The 21375-nt window shown below is 41.0% G+C and overlaps 1 protein-coding gene across 2 annotated transcripts in view; it reads right to left on the reverse strand.

Moving 5' to 3' along the window:
- The window catches only part of SPSB4 (splA/ryanodine receptor domain and SOCS box containing 4), a 223504-nt gene that overhangs the window by 72964 nt on the left and 129165 nt on the right, over positions 1 to 21375 (reverse strand). Inside the window, exon 1 of one of the 2 annotated variants that reach the window (XM_048506591.1) lies at positions 16407 to 17047. The exons of the other annotated variant lie outside the window; for it this stretch is intronic. Coding sequence (XP_048362548.1) covers positions 16407 to 16471 — 65 coding nt within the window. The 5' untranslated portion in view covers positions 16472 to 17047. Of the gene's footprint in view, positions 1 to 16406; positions 17048 to 21375 lie in introns of those variants that run through there. 2 annotated transcript variants of the gene reach the window in all.

The following is a 21375-nucleotide window of genomic DNA, read 5'->3' on the forward strand; positions in this document are numbered from 1 at the left end:
TAGCCTGGTCTTATCAGCTCTCAGAAGCTAAGCAAGGTGAGTACTTGGATGGGAGACCACCAAGGGAAACTCTGCAGAGAAAGATAATGGCAAACCACCTCTGCTCTCATTTGCCTTGAAAGCTCCTTGCTGGGGTCACAATAGATTGATTGTGACTTGAATACACTTATTTGTGTATGTAACTGTGCATGACTTGTGAGTGACTGTGGCTGCTTTCAAATATTACAGTAAAATGTGATTTGTTGCACAAAGTCTGGATCCTCTATCAGTGTACAGAATTGATCACGGTTTGTTCCTCAATCCTACTTAAAAGCAGTCGCAGAGCTACAAGGGGATAGGGGGTGCACCGTGTACCAGGCACACGCCTGGGGGTGCAAAAAACCGCCCCAGGCCCCTTCCCTTCACCTGTGGCACCCCTTCACAGTGCTTCCCCTAACCCCATTAGCCATTATTCTTCTTTTCCATTATTTGTTTGTCTCTTTCTTTTTTCAGGCCTGTTCTCAGTAAAAATGGCCTGAGGAACTACAGTTCCCAGAAGACCTTGGGGCTCACAAGGTCTCCTGGGAAGTATAGTTCCTCAGGCAGTTTTTACTGAGAACAGGCCTTTTGCAGCCTGAAAAAGTTTTGAAAAAAGGAAAGGAACTAAGGTACGTGTGTGAAGGAAGGAGGGAAGAGCGCCGCAGGGGGGCGGGGCGCTGCGGGGGACATGGGGGCAGCAAATGTAGAATGCGCACCGGGCGCAGTTTGACCCAGCTACGCCTCTGCTTAAAAGTTTGCTGCTTGCCTCCAAAACTCCCTTGGATCACAAGGATGCTAGCAAAGCCTCATTATGCATGAAGTCCATTTGATATTGGTCAGCTGCAATGAACGAAGGGCGGGGAGAGAGTCGATTAGGAAGAGTCAAGTCTTTCTTCTTCCTCTCTGCTGCAGCCGAACAAACTTGATTTTTTTTCAATTCAGCCATCACAACAAATCATACCAATTAAGCCTGATACAAACCATAAAACAACCACCAATTTTTTTTGGCAGTCTATTCTGATATCACACCACACAGTTCATGCAAATCATAGTTTGTACACTAAGTTATCATGACATCTGAATGCACACTTATGTAAGTTATTTGTACTTCCTGCAATTGAAGAGATACTGTCACTTTTCAGAAACTATAACCATCTAAAAAGTTTCTTTAGATGCAGATATTATACTTGTGTATGTGTATAAATCTGAATATCGGAACTGGATAATAAGAGCTGCATGTAACAGCTGTAAAAATTAATAATGGGTTGGGCACACACAGAAAAGACAAACTAAGTAGATAATTTGATCATATTTTTCTGTACAGTTTTGAAGTCACCACAGTGTGGGAAGAAAGGAAGGAGGGAGGAAAGAAAGGAAGGAAGGAAGGAAAAAATAGTAATTAGCCCATGGATGCTTATCTAAAATCCCTAGTTCCTTTATAATATTTCCTACTTCTGAAAATGTGTTATTGTTGCTCATCTCTTGAAAAACAAAGGCAAAAGCCTGAGTCAATCTCAGAATACCTTCTATTTGCACTGGAAGAAGATACTGTTAGGTCTTTGACCTGCTTAAGAACTCTGTAGACTCAACTTCCTCATATCAAGACATGCAAATTACAACCAGCCAACTAAAAATAGATTTTAGACTTTAGGAAAAGCTATATCCCAAGCCAACAAAATGTATAAAAACCAATGAATATTTCTGGTTTTTTTTAAAAAAAGAGTGATACTATAAAGCTAAAGAGAGTTACCAATTGTAGGAGAGATTAAGGGATTGACCATCATCCCCTGGGGAAGGGGCTTGCTGGTATAATCTGGAAGAAGTATTATAGTTCAGCCAAGCACTCAAAATGAGGTTGATTAGTTTGCCAGTGACAAAAGGAAAGAACACGCCCCACTGAGAACAAGCATTCTTCACTTTCAAACTTCCACCATCATCTGCTGATCACGTGGCAATAGCTTTCAACAACACAATGGCTAAAAGACTTTGGTGGTAAAGAAGGCTGGGTGGAGTACAGATCTCTTTAAACTATGTGGCAATACCACTGGAGAATTTCACTTATAAGAACATGAACGGAATCTGAATGAATTCTATACATTAGCTGCTTTGGAGGATTTACAGCTTAGTGTCAAGATTCTCAGAAGATACATACTCTTTGAATTGTTTTCAAAAAAAGATGAAACTCAGGATAAGGGAGAGATACAGGAAATAAGAACCACAATCAAAAAAGCCATCGCAGTTTCTTCCCAAAAGATTTGGATATGTTTGCTAATATTTCAAAATAAAGAGAAAGTAGCGCCACATTAAATTATCACATGTGCCTGTCCCAGTCAAGTGAACTCAACCATTCCAAAGGTAATACACTGAAGCAAAATGAAACATTTGCCAAAACACCCTATGCAGACTTACATAGAACAAATCTCACTCAATTCCATGGGACTTATGGTCAAACTAGAAGTGTTTTTAAAGAGCCACACAGCAGATGGAAGGAACAGCTGTCAAAAAAAAAAATACAGGAAAGCCCCTTTGGGAGGAAGGGCCCTTTCTATCTAGCCTTTTTCCTGTGCTGAAACAGCACTGGGAGGGGTGTTACTTCTCCATTTTTACTGCTGCACATGTACATAATACTCCACATGCAGCTGCAAAAACAGGGAAATAACTCATCTCCCAGCACTATTTATGAACTGGAAAATGGCAGGATGGGTAGGGAGGAGCCTGAACTGAGACCAAATAGATCTCCTTTATGGGCTGTGTGGCTGTAGGATGCCCCAGTTGTGTTACCACTGCTGATCGGGTAACATTAAGTGATTTCAGCTCAGGCAACGTAGTGAGGTGCAGGAAGCCGGTGTTCTTCAAAAGCAAAATATTTTATTCAGAAGTGGCTGCTACAGCTCGGGCAAGGGAATCGCTCTCGTAGCCAAGTGCAAGAACTTTTATACACCCAGATCAAAGGGGGCAAAGAGGGCAGGTCCCTTACCGTACAACAATAAAGAAACATCAACACATAAAAGAGAGGTACAATTACAACTTTGTGAATGGGATCCTGAGATCTCGCTGTCAAGCGTCTTCCTGCGAGACTTTACCATAGCACAGAAGGGGTTGAAGAGTGTCCCTTCATAAAGCTGGGTGAGGCTGTTAACACACCCAGGTATCTGGTTATCAGATGGGCTGCTTCCTTGAGTTATGTCCTGAGGCTCTCGCGCCTCAGTCCCGCAACAAAAGAAAGTTCAAATGGTCCAATGGTGATCCTGGCACATCTTTCAACGGCTGGAATATCTGGGGTGCCATCATCAGATTCCATTTGTAAATCCAAAGGGGTCTTTGTTTTCACTAAAGAGATCTACCGGGTGGCCCAGACTGAATTCCAAGGCTAGCTTCCTTGGCCCTTAATATCAGCTGCTACAAGCTGCTGCTTTTTCCAACAGATACAGATATCTAAAATAACATTCTAAACTTAAACATTAGAGAAAATCTTAAAGAACCTCCAATACAGTACAAGCACATATACATATAAGCAAGAGTATCCTAAATTAACAGTAACAAAATCTTAAATCAACTGGAGAACCTAGCTAAAGTATAATCCTAAACATTGGGCAAATAATAAATCCAACACTGAGGGGGCTTACATTAAACCTTAAAAGGGATAAAAGAAAGGAAACCATGTAAAAAGCATTTGGCACAATCACATATATATAATGGCCCTTTGCAAAGCCTTTATGGAAGCTTCTGACCACACCTCGGTCTCTTTGCTCTGATTCATAGTCAGTGTAGTTCAGCGATGGGCTCAGGAAAATATTTTTCCTATTTTCCTGGCGGTAACAGATGGGTCTGGAAAACCCATACCCAACTCTTTAAAAAAAAAAAACCCAGCACATCTAATCTGGTTCTATGATTTCAAACCAAGCTTCACTATCAAATGTAAACCTTAGAAAAATCATTAAGAATGTTTCATGTCTCTAAGTAATGAACAGCAGTAGAACATGAGCATTTAACCTTCTTCTCCAAACTTTATTTTAAATTTAACGTACTTGGGCAGAATTTGGAGTATTTTTTAAGTTGCTGGCCACATGGGTGACCTAACCACAACTCAGAAAGTAAAATCATCTTTGTTATAAATTAGGCTAGTGTAGCATTTTTCAAGATTATAACAAAGCTCAGTTCACATCACATATATTCAATATGAGGGCATATGCTCTACACTCACCTAAACTTCCTAAAAGGTGCTTCTTCTGTTATTAAAAGAACACAAAAGCCTTTAACTAGTAGCTACCAGCCACAAGAGAAGCTGATAGGGCCCAACTGGATTTAGGAGGAATCAGCTAGCTTTTAATTGAAAATATAGCAGAGTCTGAGTATTCCACAGGCTGTATAGCTCTGGAAGCTTATCATGAAAAGCAGGCCTCCTCTTGTCATCCTTCTCTGTTCTGAATATCTTTTCCAGAATGTCTGTAGAGCAACCATTAAACACTGAAGAAAACACAATGGTTGCAACCCAAAGTCTATAAACCCAGGAAGCAATCTCATTCATTTCATTTCAGTTAAGTTTACTTTCAAGTAAGTCTGCTTAGGATTTGCTGCATATCAGTTGAACTGATTCCTGGTGAAAAGACACTTTGTGTTCATTTGGGTAGTAAACCAAACAGTTCTAATTAATACCATATGTAAGATATCGTCACACATTCCCAGAAGTCTATTAGTTTATTTTTTACTTTCTGCAAAAACTGTGGTTTTATGGCTGATATTTGACTAATAATATATAAGAAATAAAGCATAGTAGAATTCCTGGAAGACTTTGGCTTCAGTGAACAAAGGTACCATATATACTCGTGTATAAGTCAAGGCACCTAATTTTACCACAAAAAAAACCTCATTGACTCGCGTATAAGTCGAGGGTGGGAAATGCAGCAGCTACTGGTAAATTTCAAAAATAAAAATAGATACCAATAAAATTACATTAATTGAGGCATCAGTAGGTTAAATGTTTTTGAATATTTATTTCAAAGAAAAACAGTAAACTAGCTCTATAAGTGGAAAAGAGGGTCAACAATAACTTTAAAAGTACAAAAACCTTAGCTTTTTGTAAGGAAGGGTTTTAAACAATGGATCTTACAAAAACTAGAATGAACAATGCTGTTCACTGTGACTCAAAACTACCCTGCTTTGTAAAAGAATAGTTCATTATTTTTAGTGTACTTATTTTTAAAATTGCACATGGCAGGTGTCATTTTAGAAGGAACATTCACACAACCTGTCAGGGGAGGAATGTTTATGTTAGCAGTACCAACATTTCAGAGTATCTGACCATCCTGATGGTTCCTCCCAGGTTTGGTGAAGTTTGGTTCAGGGGGTCCAAAGCTATGGACCCTTAAAAGGGTAGCCTCATCTACTATTAGCTTCCATTGGAAACAGTAGGGGATGAGAGCACCCACTTTGGGGATCTATCTACTAATACTAGAAAAGGATGAGTATATATAGGAATTCATACAATTCAGACGGCTTAGGCAGCCAGACAAAGGCCAAGCTCAAGCATCGGGCAGCAATGATCGCCTGGAGATTAAAACACCGCCTCCTTAGGCCACCACTGGCATGCAGAAGCTGCAGCGCAGCTGCGCCGCTACCGCCGCCTCGCCTGAGCCGGCGTTTCCCCAGAGCTTCCTAGCTTCTTGGGGAACGCCAGAGGAAGCCGCTGCCGAGCCAACGCAGCAGCTTCACTGACTTCACCTGGCATTCACGAACCCTGGGCCTCAAAGCAGGAGGTTTTTTCAGACGCTTCGCCCCGCGCCGAAAGCAGGCGCCAAGAGGCCAGGGGGGGCGCGGTCCCAGGCCTCCGGGCGACGACCGAGGCCCAGGACAGCAGTCTTGGCGGGCCGGGCGCTTCCACTACGCCCGCCTCTTCCCGGGACCGTCCGTGCGGACGGTCCCAGCGTCTTCGGGTCGGCGCGAGAAGCGCCGACCCAGCCGTTTCCGCTGCCATGCGGAAACGGCCATAATTTACAATCACTATAGTCATCACCTCTCACATCAGTTCTCTGGGAAATTAACTAAATTCAGAGAAAGGGTTGACCTGATATTTCACACATAGTGGACTTTGAAAACGCAGTGAAGGAGCAAAAGAGATTGTTATGGCTTCAAAGTACCCCCAGAGCTTCATGCAGAAACTAACCCTCTCCCATGAGTTCCTGGTATATTCCACAGAATGCTGGAGAAAGTCTTCACTAGGCAATATGAAAGACCCCTTTCCAACTTCACTGCAATGTCTCTTGCTTTCTTTTGGTTACCCAATGACAATTAATTTTTCAGAAAGAGTTTTACAGCAGCTGTTAGATACCTGGAAGCAGCTACAGTGGACTAGCAATACAGTAGGGACTAGAGTAGGCCTGGGGAAAAATGTCCTGTCCCTTTAATAGGTGCTTAACAGGTTATTGTTTATCAGGTGACATTTACCTCCACTCAATGTTTTAATTTTTATTTTTTTGGATTTATATCCTGACCTATCCCCGCAGGGCTCAATGAAAACTTTATATCACCCATTCTTCAAACATTAAGTCTCATTAAAGAGGCTGTATATTTCCTTTTTCTGTTGTTGGCAACCCTATTCATGGCATGGTAGTGAATCACATCACCTGATCAATGGCATCCCATGTGTCCCTCAGACCAGTTGGCAACCCTAGACTGGAGAGACCAGCATTCATCTATATATATAAAAATCTAACAGTGTGTTTGTCCCTGATGGTCTCCCTCAGAAGCTGCTGGACGGATCGCCCCCAAATTTTCGCAGGACGTTCCTCCCTGTTGCGGGCAGGTAATCGGACCTTCAAATCGACGAAAGTCCATACCTGAGCCAGGTAAAACATCTTTTTCCTGGCGCACCAGGCCATGAACCTGGCTGTGTTTAACTGTCACCCTTAGAATGTTCGTGCAGCATGTCTGTGGCCTGAGGGCTTGGTATGAGAGCTTACAATGTTCGTGCAGATGGGCAGAGATGAGCAGTGAAAACAGTAAATAGGTAATACTGTTAGGTAATACGAGTGGAAGTGAAACACATACACACTTTGCCGTGTGAGACGTCAGGTGGGGTCCCCCCCTCACATGCTGGTAACTTTCACTCTCTGTGCCTCACCCACTGCTACCACACAATACACATCCAGCTCATCCTCACACACCTCACTCTGCCCTCCCTCACATCCAATCACCACTTACCCACTTCCTCACCCATATTCGCCACAGCTCTCTTTTACTAAAAGCGAGCTGGAGTTTGCCTTTTCCTTCTAAGAAAATCCGCGGGGTGGGAGCGAACCAACACTACTGGCTCCACTTCTTTTGCACGTGGCCCTTCAAGAACCCCGGGAACTGGCCTCGATCTGAGCGCCTGACCACCCTGCCTCTGCTGCCTGACTGGGATAGCCTGCTTGCCCCAGTTCTGCCTTACCCAAGCCAGGACTGTGCGTGTCAACCAGCCTCATGGACAGAGGGGGTTCATGGAATGGAAAGGGTTACCTTATACTAAAAAAACAAGACAGCACCATATAACAATGTGCATTGAAAAGGGAAAGAGGGATTCCATTTGACCACCCAAAATGCTATGCTGGGGATCATTGGACCTGCATGGAAATCTGTGTGGGTTGCGGACTGTGATGAGAAGGACAACTGCCACAGCAATGCGTGGCCAGGCCCGCTAGTATAACTATAAACAAGCAACCAATCACTGTCTCTCACCAACCAATCACTGTCTCTCACCCTCAAAGATCTGTTGTGAGGAGGAAAGAACCATATAGCTCACTCTGAGCTCCTTGGTGGAATGCTAGGATAAAAGTGAAATTGGTGGAAAATTTATTTGAATTCCCAAGTAGTCTAACATATGTACAGAACCTTATGCCGTGTTCTATAACTCAAGAAATGCTCCAGATCTTTGCAGGAGTTTCTTCATCACCATCAGCCCTTCAGTAAAGAAGTCAGTTCCTTTGGAGAAATGATCTACAGGATCCTGGCAGCTCGTTTGTGTATTCTGAAGTAATTTCAGCCAGGAACACTGGTTTCCAAGTTGGAATTCCGAAGAAAGACTGGACATGGTAAATCAGCTAGAGTAGGTTTAAAAAAGCTTCCTTAGGAATGATGCAAACAATTACATAGCTCAATTACAGGAAGCCAGAAAATTTTTGCAGGCACTAAATTTCATAGAGCAGATATAATTCTAATAGGCTTATCCCATGAATGAATCAATCACATGAGTTAGCTGAACCACATGAACCACGAATCTATGTCAAAGATGCTGCCAGGATCTGCATCACTGATATGGAATACTGCATATGACTCAACTACCTTATATAGTGAATTTTCTACAACAATCACTCTTTGACAGAAATCAAGTAATAATGTCTTTACAGTATGTTTGCAGTGTTCTCTATTAGTCTGAGAGGTCTCAGAACAAGACTGAAGGATGAGAGTAGAGCTTTCAGTGGGATATTGGGGAAAAAAGGCTACTGCACAGCCCAATCATACAAACTGCCACAATATTCCCAGTTATAAATGACTGAAGCAATTATTTGCTTTACTTCAATGTCTAATTGTTAACTTGCCCTTCAGCAGTAGATATATAGACCCTTGCACTGATGCCTGGCTTGTATTTTGCTTGTTTACCACTATTATTCATGCCTTCCGGCAACATCTTTGCGTTCCCCTCTTTGGTTGTTGATTCCAGTGTACTTGCTTTAATATCTGTCATCTATTACATTTTAATACTAAACTTATTTTAAGGAAGACATAGCTGGTTCTCTTCTCTTCAATATTATCTTCTCAGCATCCATGTGGCTATATTAGGGAGACTGATTAGTCCAAGAATACCCAGTGCATTTCATGGCTGAAGAAAGACATGGATGAAGGAAGACTTATTGACCATCCAGGTACTACTCCAGCACTCTAAGCACTGGTTCAAGCATATATAACGGAAAGCAGTTTTGGGAAATATCTTGTGTGGGTGTTATATGCTGCTGTTTTTGGTATTTCTGAAATGTGTGTGCTTCTTAATTTGGTGAATGGAGGAACATGCACTGAAATAATTTTGAAATAAGAATCATTTTTCTGGAGTGCAGGTGGGATCCAGATTCTGGAACTGTGGGTAGAATACTATCATTACCATCCCTACAGCCTTGCTTCCATTCATTTGAAAATCCAAGTGGAATCTGGCACAATTCATCCACCTTGAAGCAGTACAAGACAAAACATTCTTGCCTCCCCACAGCAAAATAAACCTAGTATCTTCACATCTGTGCAATCCACTTGGATTGAATTAGGCTGTCAGCGATAAATAATACTTTGAGGGAATTCATTACAGCATTTATATTTTAAATTAAAGAAGAGTCTTCAGGTCAACCTATCACGAAGTCTCCTGTCTGGATAATGCAGCTGTGCAATAGTCACCATATGTTATCAGCAATCTTTAGCCAATGTCAATAGAACACACACAATTATTGAGATGTGACTAACGGTCTGATATTTCACAAGGGCTTCAGGGAGAACTAATATAACAGATAGCAGTTAATGTGTTGTGTAAAGTTTTGCAAGCTCAGCTTGTATTGCTCAATATGGATATAAAAAGATATAAAATTACCCTAGTGAATTACCGTATATACTCGTGTATAAGTCGACCGGCATATAAGTCGAGGCACCTAATTTTACCACAAAAAGCTGGGAAAACTTATTGACTCGCGTATAAGTCGAGGGTGGGAAGTGCAGCAGCTGCTGGTAAATTTCAAAAATAAAAATAGATACCAATAAAATTACATCAATTGAGGCATCAGTAGGTTAAATGTTTTTGAATATTTATTTTAAAGAAAAACAGTAAACTGGCTCTGTAAGTGGAAAAGAGGGTCAACAAAAACAATATGGTATCAACAATAACTTTAAAAGTACAAAAACCTTGGCTCAATCAGCAACCAAGCTAAAACACAAGAGTTAAAATCCTTCAAAACTGGATTCTTCATCATCATCTGCATGTCCAAATGTAACTCAACTTAGATTTTTTAAAGAGGGATATTATCCAGAAATGGAAAATTTACTATTAGCCTTCCATTGTAAACAATGGGGATCGGGCAATCTTTTGAGGGATCAATAACTTTGGATCCCCTGAGGCCCCAAACTTCACTCAAACCTGGCTGACATCATAAAGAGACTCTCCTGATAGAGACCAGCCAGGTTTGAGGTGAAGTTTCTGGTTCGAGGAGGGTCCAAAGTTATGGACCCTCAAAAGGGTAGCCACATCTACTAATAGCTCCCATTGAAAACAATGAAGAATGGGGGCACCTCCTTTGGGGGTCCATAACGTTGGACCCCCTGAACCAACTTTACCAAACTTGGCTGGTATCATCAGGAGTGTCTTCAGAGGGTACCCTGAAAATTTGGTGTTGCTAGCATAAAAACTGCGCCCCCTGCTGGCCAGCAAAGTAAAAACACAAAAAAAAATTTAATGACCCGCGTATAAGTCGAGGGGAGCTTTTTCAGCATTAAAAATGTGCTGAAAAATTCGACTTATACATGAGTATATACGGTATATTTTTTCCAAAACAAGAATACAGTGCAGTCATGCATTCTTTGGCAGAAGCCAAATATGCATCCATCCGCATGACAAAGAGGACTCGATTCTCTTTTCAGATGAAATAATCTAAGTGCCACTTTCATCAAAACCATTATCCTGTGCAATGTTAAACTTTGCACTTTGATAAAAGACAATTTATAGTGTTCCAGACAACTATCAGCAACACTTTTGCTTTTTTACAGATGCGCCCACCATTTTGTAATTTTGGTGCTGCTGCAGGAAACAAAAACAACTGTAAAAAAGCGGAAGTGTTGTTGCAGCCATCCGAAGCACTATAAAAGCTTTTTTAAAAATCAAAGTGCTATGTTTAACATTGCACAGGATAACATTTTTGATTAAGGTGGTGCTTAAATATGATTCTTTTGTCTGAAAAGAGAATTGGAAGAGGGGGGCAAGCAATAGGACCCAGGCAGAGCATTCCTCCACAAAAAGGGTCTGGAAGATATGATGTATTAATTTACATATTGGCTGTCATCATTTTGTGGGAAAAGGTATAGGTACCCCTCTTTAGGGTAAGGGACAGGTGGTGGAGGGTGGGATAAAATCCAAAGCTACTAATGAATTGTTTATATATAAACCTGTTTCATACAGAGTCTGATCTGGTAGGTCAGTAAAGGCTTTTCCAAATGATTAACAGAAGAGCTTTCTGAATGCAAGAGATGTGTAACACTAAATTACAAGTCCATTTTATGATTCGCTACAACAGGTTTTTTTGAGAAGCCACAAGAGATGAATACCAATTTAGACAGTACTGTTGTCTTCATGAACCAGGAGGACACTTTATCTTTCCTCTGCCCTACATATCATTATGACTGTCACAGGACCAGCCTACAATAAGTCAAGAATTTTTAAAAAAACCAACCTTAATCTCCTTAACTAAAAAACAACAAAGAAAAGAATTCATATGAAGGCTGATTACCCTGGAGTTGTAAAAGTTCGTTTTAGATGACATCCTGAAATAGGAACTGTATGCCTGCTGAACAGACTGAGGAACACTGCATGGCAGGACACCAAGGAATGACACTGCATTTATAGCAGTCCTCTTCTTTTACATCCAGTTAAAATGCTCAGAACTGGCACTGGACTTAACTCCAAGGGCAGCAGGAAATCAGGAGGGTGAGAGGTTTCACACAATTGTTCCTATTGAAATCTGGAACACAGTATTTGTGGGCCCCCTGTTCACTATAATTTTCCATTTTATTCCATATGGCTTTCTCCTGGATCAAATGGATCAAATCTAACCAGCTTTTTCACTTAATCTTATCTAATCCATCTCCATACTATAGCGCCTCCGCCCATCCTATGTGCTTTTGTCCACACAGCTTTTGTTATCCCAAACACAGTCGAAGAGGACAACATTCTGGGTTTTTAACTGGTGGAAAAAGTAAATCCAACCCTGCATGATGGATGAACTGAGGGTTGATAAGCCCTTGCTGATGGCTCTATACTTTCATTTAGTTTTATATAAAAGCATTAGGTATGAAAAGGAATTTTATCTGCACAGCAACTTAAATAACTAGATTAAAGGAAATGAGGATCAGAACAGCAAAAAATTAACCTCAGAACTTTTACTGACAGGGAAGAACATGTGGTTGAGGAATGAGAGAGAATAGGAAGCTGTTCCTCTACTTTTATTTATTTTATTTATTATTTATTTATTTATTATTTCATTTTTATACCGCCCTCCCCCGGAGGGCTCAGGGCGGTGCACAACATCAACAGACAAATAAAACAAGAAGTTTAAAAATTTAAAATGCAGCATACAATTTCCAAATCCAAGTAAGTTTAAATATTTAAAATAGATGGCATCCAGCTATTTAAAACTCCTCTTAAAAAGGGGGAGGACAGTGGGTAGTGGGTACTTCAAGAACAGACATTTTTGGAGATGATATTAGGATCCTTTATCTGGTACTGGTGGAGTTTTCAGCTCCAAGCTGCTTTGTTTTATTGGTATTTAAGAACAGCACAAGGTAGTCCCAAAAGCAGATATGCAGATATCCATTTACTGGGTAATGCCTAACTTTTGCCTGTAATGTCTGTGCCAGTGGTCCATCTAGTCCAGCATACTGTTGCTCACATGGCCAAGCAATTGCCCCAGATGATCAAATGAATAGGGCATAGATTGAGGCCTTTCCCTGCTGCTGAACCCAGCACTGTATTCAGAAATTTGCTGCCTTTGTAGAGGGAGGCTCCCTTCAGTCACCATGGGAGAAAATTACCATGCATCTACAGCCAATAAAAACTCACGAATATAAGGGAGTGTAGAGCTGCTAATATCCAGCTCAGTCCTGTGCTGTCTTTTTAACAGTATATTATATGTACAATGAACAACCAGTTACAGAGTTTTCAAACCAATTTTTCTGATGATATAAACACAATGCATAAGAACATGAATTCTGGATTAATCCTGAAGATACACTATTACAGTTTTTGCTTTATGGCTTCAGTTTCTTGGTACCTTGCCTTAGCTGTCCTTTTTTTCTGGTTAGCCAAAATAAAATCTTGTACATGTAGGAAGTTACCATTTCCCCATTCCTAATTCATCTTGGTTTGTTTCCTGTGCCTAAAGGTTAATTATTACTTTTGTATAAAACATACTGAAAACAAAGGATAGAAAAAGGTTGAGAGCAAGTGCTGACCTCACACCTTTTAGGGATAAACTGGTTACTCTGGTCTAAACTCATGCAAAAAGATAACGAGGGTGCTTAAAATACATGAGCAACTAAATTAGGTAACTTAAGTCAGAACTGCACAATTGATTGGCAGATCCCCTGAAGGAAGCCTGCATAACTGAATCGCTCCAACATGACATACATAATGCAGGCCACTGAAGTCAGTTTAATGAGGAAGGTTCATGTAGTGATCTCACCACCTCCTGTGAAAATGCCCCAAGACTATACTGCTTATATGCCAGTCAGTTAGGCAGTTTAACATTGTTTGGATAAATAAAAGTATATTGCAGTATATTGACTTTCATAACTGTTTCAGTCTTTGTACAAAATATATTGTGCATGAATTCCTGTTTATTAATTCTTATGAGGTTTGCTTCTCCATTCACAAAACGAGGCCATGGATCTCCACGGAATACCAGCCGCTTCTGTTTCCACTGGCTTGGGGCCTGGATTTTCTAGTTTCACTAATATTTGAAAATTCAAAGTGAAGCTGACAAAACTCCAGCAACATTTCCCTCCCAACAACAAATATGTAAGAAGCATCTAATCCTCAGAGTCAAGAATGGAAGCTGGGGAAAAACCATGTTTCAAGCTGGGATTTACAATATAGGAGTTCTCTTACTGAAGTGATTGGATACAAAGGATGTTATAACAACAAGCTGGTGGCAACTTTTTAAAAAGCTAAAGGTATGATCTTGTTTAAAAACAGGACATTAAAAAGTGTACTGCAAGACAATAACTTTAGAAAGAGAAAGGATGAGCACAGGATGCTTTTGATAGATGCCAGAGGAAGCAAGAAACACCAGTGAACCAGAGAAAGCAAGAAAATAGAAATCCTATGCAATCTTTTGTGATTTTTGTTTCCCTGCACCTTCAATTCCCCTCTGTAAATCCATCTAAGGCTCCAAGGAAAATCCCTGGTGGACTGGGACAGACAGCAAACCTATGGTTTAGTACTTCAAGCAGCTAAACATGCCATAAAACTGAAGAAGAGTTTGGATTTATACCCCATCTTTCTCTTCTGTAAGGAGATTCAAGGTGGCTTACAAGCTCCTTTCCCTTCCTCTCCCCATAACAGACACCTTGTGAGGTAGGTGTTACTGAGAGAGTTCCAAGAACTGTGACTAGCCCAAGGTCATCTCACAGGAATGTAGGAGTGTGGAAACACATCTGGTTCACCAGATAAGCCTCTGCCACTCAAGTAAAGGATACACCATGCTGGTTTAGAGGTGCTGCTCCTCAAACCATCTTAATCTGGCAAAAAGGAAACATTAGCAAACGTGACATGAAATTGACTCAAACATTTCCCTTTGAAAGACTCCTGCCTGCACACAGAAGTGGTACAAGCAGTATCTGGGGAAAGAAGAGGAGACAGGAACAGCTGGCTGCTCTCCTACATGTAAAATCCAGTACACCAAAACCTGGCCTGCTACAAGAAGTCTGGAGGGTTAATGAGTAGTGTCATGGACCAGCACCAGGAAAGGTTATGTGGCAGGAGGCTTATTTTGGAAATAGAATAGCATCTGCTTTTAAAAGCTTTCATTTGAAGTCAAATATGTTCATTTCCTTATCCACCCAAACATCTATCAGCAATCTTCTTCCTGTGACATCCATTATCTAGATTCTAATTTCCAATTTCTTATGCCTTTTCACTCATACACTTCCAAGGATCACCATATTAAGGGAAAGATTCTAAGCAGGTCTATTGAGGATCTTACTCAAGTACATCAACTGTTTTTAGGATTGTTCTGTAAGGGTCCTGTTATGGATGTGTCCCAAAGAAGCAGCAGCACTTAACTGTTCTCATTTATACATCTCTGTGCAAATGATCTTGCATGGATCACTGTTAAAATCACAAGGAACTTTGTGGCACCTTAAGATCCACCCATTTATTATTGCAGAAGCGTTGTTACTTTTTCCAAGGCTACCTCAGAGATATCTTTCCACAAAGCAACAGGAAAATTCCAAAGGCCTGGATTCATTAGAAGTAATTGTACTGAGCCACTAAAAGTCTAACCCATGGCTCTCCATAACACTTAAAGCACAAATGTGAGTGTTTGTTCCATTGCTCCTAACACCTATTTTGCCTTTCTTCAGCAGTACCTGAACAAGTCAATGGGCCTCACATGCATTAATAAATTAAGCCTTACTACCTTTGCCAGATAGAGAAGTATTATTTTTCCCCTAAGTGCAAGTGATTAAACTGAGCAAAGAGGAGTTGTGATGGGTTTACAAGACACGGGGAAGGATCAAAATTATATCTAGATTTTTTGGCTTCCCGTCTTGTGTTCTAGATCTGACAACCACTGTCACTGTGGTTATCACGGTACTTTCGCTCTGCAATTAATATTTATTTTCCATTATCAAAGGTAAATAAAACACAATGGTAGCCTCTTAGTAACAGAAATAGAACTATCTGACATAGGGCATGCTTGCGTCCAAACAAATGTAAACAGCTGTAAGCTTGAAAAATAGCCCTTGGGGAGTTTACATCCCTCTTTCTCTCTGGATAAGCTATTTCACAATGAAGTGTTATCTGATTATGAATGGCTTCTGTCAGCAAGGCCAGGGGAGTGCTGTTTAAAAGGGATGGGGGGGGGGAGTCAAGTCTGATTGGCATCAGGACCACAGCTAGCAATTAAATGGGTGATTAAAACAATAGCTGAGCATCCAAGCTGGAGAACTTTTTCCGATGTCATAATGCCAGTATCTCTCCCAAGCACAGATGCACATTCCCAACCACAAAAACATTCTTTTCCTCTCCCAGAATGAATGAAATTTGATGGTTGAGAAATTCAATTGATGCGTGACACCCCATACAATAGAGTTTAAAAAAACGGTTGTGAATGGAATCTCAGCGATTCTGGGGAACAACTGTATAAAGGACATGGACCAAAAATATATTTTTGTAGAGTTTTTTCTTAAGAAGTGCAAACTAGTTTAGCTACGATTTCTTGAAAAATATTACAGCGTCCCTTTTGTTAGGGTTAACAAATGTTCACATTAAACAGCTCTTGGCTAAATACTCTGAAATATTACCCCGGCAGAAAGAATTAAACACTGGAAGCTGAGAGCCCGGCCAAACAAAACAGACTGGATTCGTGTTCGTTCATTCAAGAGCTTACCTAGAAAATAAGAAAGCATCGCTCGACTGATCCTTTATGTCTTGGGCTTGATACTCCAGGGACATACAAAATCCAGAGGCCGGGGTGGGAGCGGGAGGCGAGACTTGTCGTAAGCAGCACAAAAAAAACCTTCCCGGGACTTTGCGAGAGTCTTTCCTCGAATGGGGGCAGCGTCCGAAATTCAGTGCAGGCTGCAGCAGATCGCGCCGGGTTTCCCCTCCAAAAAGACTTGCGAAGAAGTTAACGAGTTCGATCGCCTTGGGAGAGCCGTGCAAATTTGCTGGTCAGGGGAGGAGGGATTACCATCGCGGGGCCCGGACGCGCCAAACCCGGAGAAGGAGCAGCCAATCGCCCCTGTGCTCAGCCAGATCCACGCGTTTGCGACAGGCGAGCGACAGAAACAGGAAACTCCCCGCTGCAAACTCTCCGCAGAAGGAAAAGTGGCCTCCGGGCAGGCTGCCCTTTGCAGCCCCGACTGCTTTGTTGCGGCCGTCCCTGCAAAGACTCCGGCTGCTTTTGTGCCTCCGCTTGCTTCCCTTCCCGGGCCACCCCTCCTCCCCTTCTTCATGACAGAGACGGCCCCGATGGGAAGAGCCTGCAGCTGAAGCCAGCGCGGTGCCCCATCCTGAAAGCTGATCCTGCTGATCTCATCACCGAAGGCTACTAATCCAATGACCGGGGAATTAACAGCAGATGGGGACGCCCCTTCTGTGCCCCCCACCTCCGCCCCCCACCATCACCATTGAGCATGAAAGCTGGCAATCACCGACCCACACACACACTCTCACACACACACACAAACGCTCCCCCCCCCCAGTACATCTTCTCTTGAGGTGGCATAAGGTTGCATTTCCTGCTGCTGCCAGAGTTCTACTGGTAAAGAAGGGGGGGGGGGGGTTGCATTATTTAACTCATTCTGCCAAAGCAATGTGCGGCAACCTTATAGTTCATTTTGGTTTTTTTTTAAATCAGGAATATGAAGGTGGGGGGAACCAAGCAACATTTATTTCTTCTGAGAAAGACTTTTCTCTGTGATACACCTCTGAAGATGCCAGCCACAGATACAGGCGAAACATTAGGAACAAAATCCACCAGACCACGGCCACACAGCCCGGAAAACCCTCCAGAACCAAGTAACATTTATTTCGGGGCAAGTTCAAACTTGTAACGGGGCCTTCACACACATGAATGATCCCACACAGCTGGATTGAAGCACAAGCAACGAACAGCAGCACTGTTAGGGCCTAAGGACCAAATACAGAAAGTAATTAGTGAAGTTTACAAATGATTTTTCAGGTTTGTTTGGTAATGCTATGGGAGGCGGATTCTTAAAATTGAGATATCTCAGGGGTTTGCCATGTTTTAACCCAACCCTGATAGCATCCCATTCCCACCAGGAAAAAAAAATCCAAAATGTGATAAAAATAGATTGCAGGCCCCGCTTCCAGGGTTCCAATAAAACATACTCCCCCCCCCCTTCTCCTTGCTTGTGGCCTGGGTCTTAAAGATATGCTTACTACTCATTCAAGATCTAAATAGTTTCTTCTGAAAGGGATGACTTGCAGGGGTGTTCCCCACTAGCTTGTACTGCCTGATGTATAAAAAGAGATGGTGCCAAATTTTGCTTTTGCTGAGTTTGGAAAATAAGACACCAATTAATAACAAAAAAAGAACACTTGACTTGCAATTGTTATACGTTCCTTTCAGAGGAACCAGATGTCTTTCCTCAAGGTAGTACTTTCATTGTAAGGGATATCACATTCTATCACCACTGAAACAGCAACTTTTTCCCACTGTGGGAGAAAAAATAACAGTACCATGTGAGTGTTCAGTCATCAGTGTGACCTGACTATAAACAGTGCAAAGGCAGGGTAGAAACACTTTAAATTAATAACTGAGCAATTAAGGGCAAACATCTTAACATTGATTCTCTAGGAATCAATCTGTTTGAAAAGAAATGCCAGCTTACACTTTAGGAAGAATATTTTGAAAAATGAAAGCTTCTCAGTTGCTTTTAATTGTAGACAGACGTTTATAATTCTTGTTAGCCATCCATTTGGATTAATCATTCTTTAAAAATCTAAGCGGAGCTGAAGTGAGTTTCTTTTTAAGGGGAGACTTCAGTGCCAATATTTATGCCAAGTAGCCCTAAAACTAGCAACAGTTAAGAACAACCCCTCAAGAAATACAGAAAACTATGAGAAATTATGAGAAAATCCGAAGTAGAACTTTTCCTGCTCCCCAAGGAATAAAAGTGGATGCTTATAACAAGCCACTCAAGTGTCTTCCCAACATGAAATCAGAAGTTACAGTGAAATCATAAAGAAAGTTATAAGTTTTTCAAAGTCCACTGAAGGCAAGGTTGATATGCTAGTGCCATGGTAGGTGAGCTATGTATGATGGAACAGCATGAGTATCACAAGCACATTAAACCAAGGAATCACTGTTATTGTCTGTATATTGCACAGACAGACACACATACCAATGGTACCACTGGTGACTGATAGGCTATGTGAAGCCATCCATCCACTGTTAGCAGAGATAAGCCAGCTTTGGCTATACTGCAATATTGGTCACATCTTATTTTTCCTAAATCTGAATGACAGTCATTCACATGTATAGGAAGAACGGAAGAAGTCCCTTGAAAATGGCTAACCATATCCCATGTTCAGGGATAGGAGGGAGTTGGTATCTACTCTCAATTTACCTTTTCCTATCAGTCCAAGTCACTGAAACGAAGTCAGTCTCTGTCCCCTCTTTATCTGGATTCCATTTCTTTCATGTACAACAATATGGAAGTACTGGAAACTTTCAATTATATATTAGTAATTACCTATATCATAACCATATGGTAATCTTGGGTGCTTTGAAAACAGATAGTGGGAGTAGAGAATGCTAAATATAACTTTAAAAATTAATACAAAATAAGCCATAGTTGGACCTGTTGGAGAAATCCACATGTATTCCGGGGAAAATATGGATTTCCCTAAACAACATCCCCCAAGGCTGTTTTGGGATGAGAAAATGGAGCAGAGCTGAGATCTTTCTTACATACACCATGGTCTTAATCTTAATCAGATACCACTCATGCATGTATTCAGGAGGACCTGCAACGCACATGTGACTGTGATGCATCTGGCATAAGGTAGGGACTGCAGACCGAATCCAGGTACTCTGTAAAGTTAATCTCCATTTACTTCAGCACGTTCTGTTTTACCACACTGTAAATACTCAAAAATGCATACAATCAATGAAAGCAAATCAAGCAAATGAAAGTTGTACATCATCACAATAAAGACTATGATCTTGGGGAGAAGTCATGGAGCAGAGACAGAACACATGCTTTGCATTCAGAAAGTACCAGAGGCAGTCCCTTTCATTGTCATCAAAATGTCAGAGGTAGGAAGTGACCAGAGAAAATCTTCTCTGTTTGAATACCACTGTCAGTCAGAGTAGATAACACTGAGCTGAGGAAGCAAAGTTCTGACTTGGGATGAAGAAGGTTCATATAATATGGAAGACATCGTTAAGACGATGGGACCACTGTATTTTGGCTTGTGTGGCTTTTGTGGTACATGGCAGTAAAATGCAATATTTTAAATATATTATCCTCATTGCTTATGGAAAAATGAATGAATTTGTAAAAGTGACAAGTTTTTTAAATTAACCCTTATCAGGAGATATACTTTAAATACTTTGTAAATAACAAGCTTTCATTCAGGTCCAAAAATAGCACATCATCACTGGAAACCCCCCCCCCCCCGGTTTATCCACACTATGTTAAAAATAACTACTGTCTGTGCTACAACTATTATTTCATTATGGAAGAAGGTCTGTGCCTTGTGGAAAGTGGAAAGCTGTTATGACAGCATGCATAATATTCAAAAGCTTCCGTTGACAACTTGTACAACTCTTCTTAAAAGAGGATCGATGATACTCTGCAGCATTTTAGATTTTCAGCTTATTCAAAACTTGACCTTTCTCAAACACACTGCAAGATGCCAAAGTGCCTCATTCTGAGAGAGATTGAGGGGGAGATGCCTGTATGTATACATGAAAAAGACAAACTTGCTGCAATCACCTTCAGAAGCTGTGCTTTGTGCACAACTGCCTTCTCAAGTCAAGTGCATGGCTACATGACACCTCTAGCACTCTCAGACTCCGTCCCTACATATATGTCCCTGGCTCCAAGGCTTTTCAGTTTTTAGTGCCAGATTAAAATATTTCTCTTCCCCTGGGGCCGTCTGTGGATGTGTGCTTTCATTGGTCTACTCTTAAAACTTTAAAGTTTTTCAGTCTCCTAATATCATTTTCAAACATTTTACCTTCTTTTAGGATGTGTTGCTGTTGTGATTTCAAGTGTATTTCATCTTGATAACATTTATAAACTCTAATAAATGGTCATTCTGCAATCCAAAATCCCATATCTAAGACATCATCACTGCAAATTAATATTACTGGAGGCACCTCAATAACACAGATCAATTGGCATGTGTACATTTCCAAATAAATAGTTATAATTCTGCACAACTATACTACTACTAGTAGTAGTAGTATAAAACAACAGGGATAACACACTAACAAGTTAAAGAATGTTGGCCAGATTTCTATTTGATTTTCTGAGTAAATTAGGCCTGGAGCCAATTCTATCATGTGTGAAAGTTATATCAAAGCTGTATTCTTTCTAAGGTCATAAGTATCTCAGGAAAAGACAATTTTTATAATTAACATTTTTAGAGGTCAGTTTAAGACAGTCTTCAAAAAGCAGTTCTTATTGCCTGAGAAATCAAGCTTCTTTAAAGTGCTAGACATATTCCAGTTATCAATATGCCTGAAAATCTTGGCATAAAATACACTACTTTGAACATTGGTGACTAAGTAAACTGGATGTTATGTAATGTTAATACAAATGTTTTTGCTTCCAGACTATTTGCATGAAAGACCTAAGAGCAGAAGAGGGGAAAAATGG

Source organism: Sphaerodactylus townsendi, linkage group LG08, assembly GCF_021028975.2.
Source record: "Sphaerodactylus townsendi isolate TG3544 linkage group LG08, MPM_Stown_v2.3, whole genome shotgun sequence".
Lineage (NCBI taxonomy): Eukaryota > Metazoa > Chordata > Lepidosauria > Squamata > Sphaerodactylidae > Sphaerodactylus > Sphaerodactylus townsendi.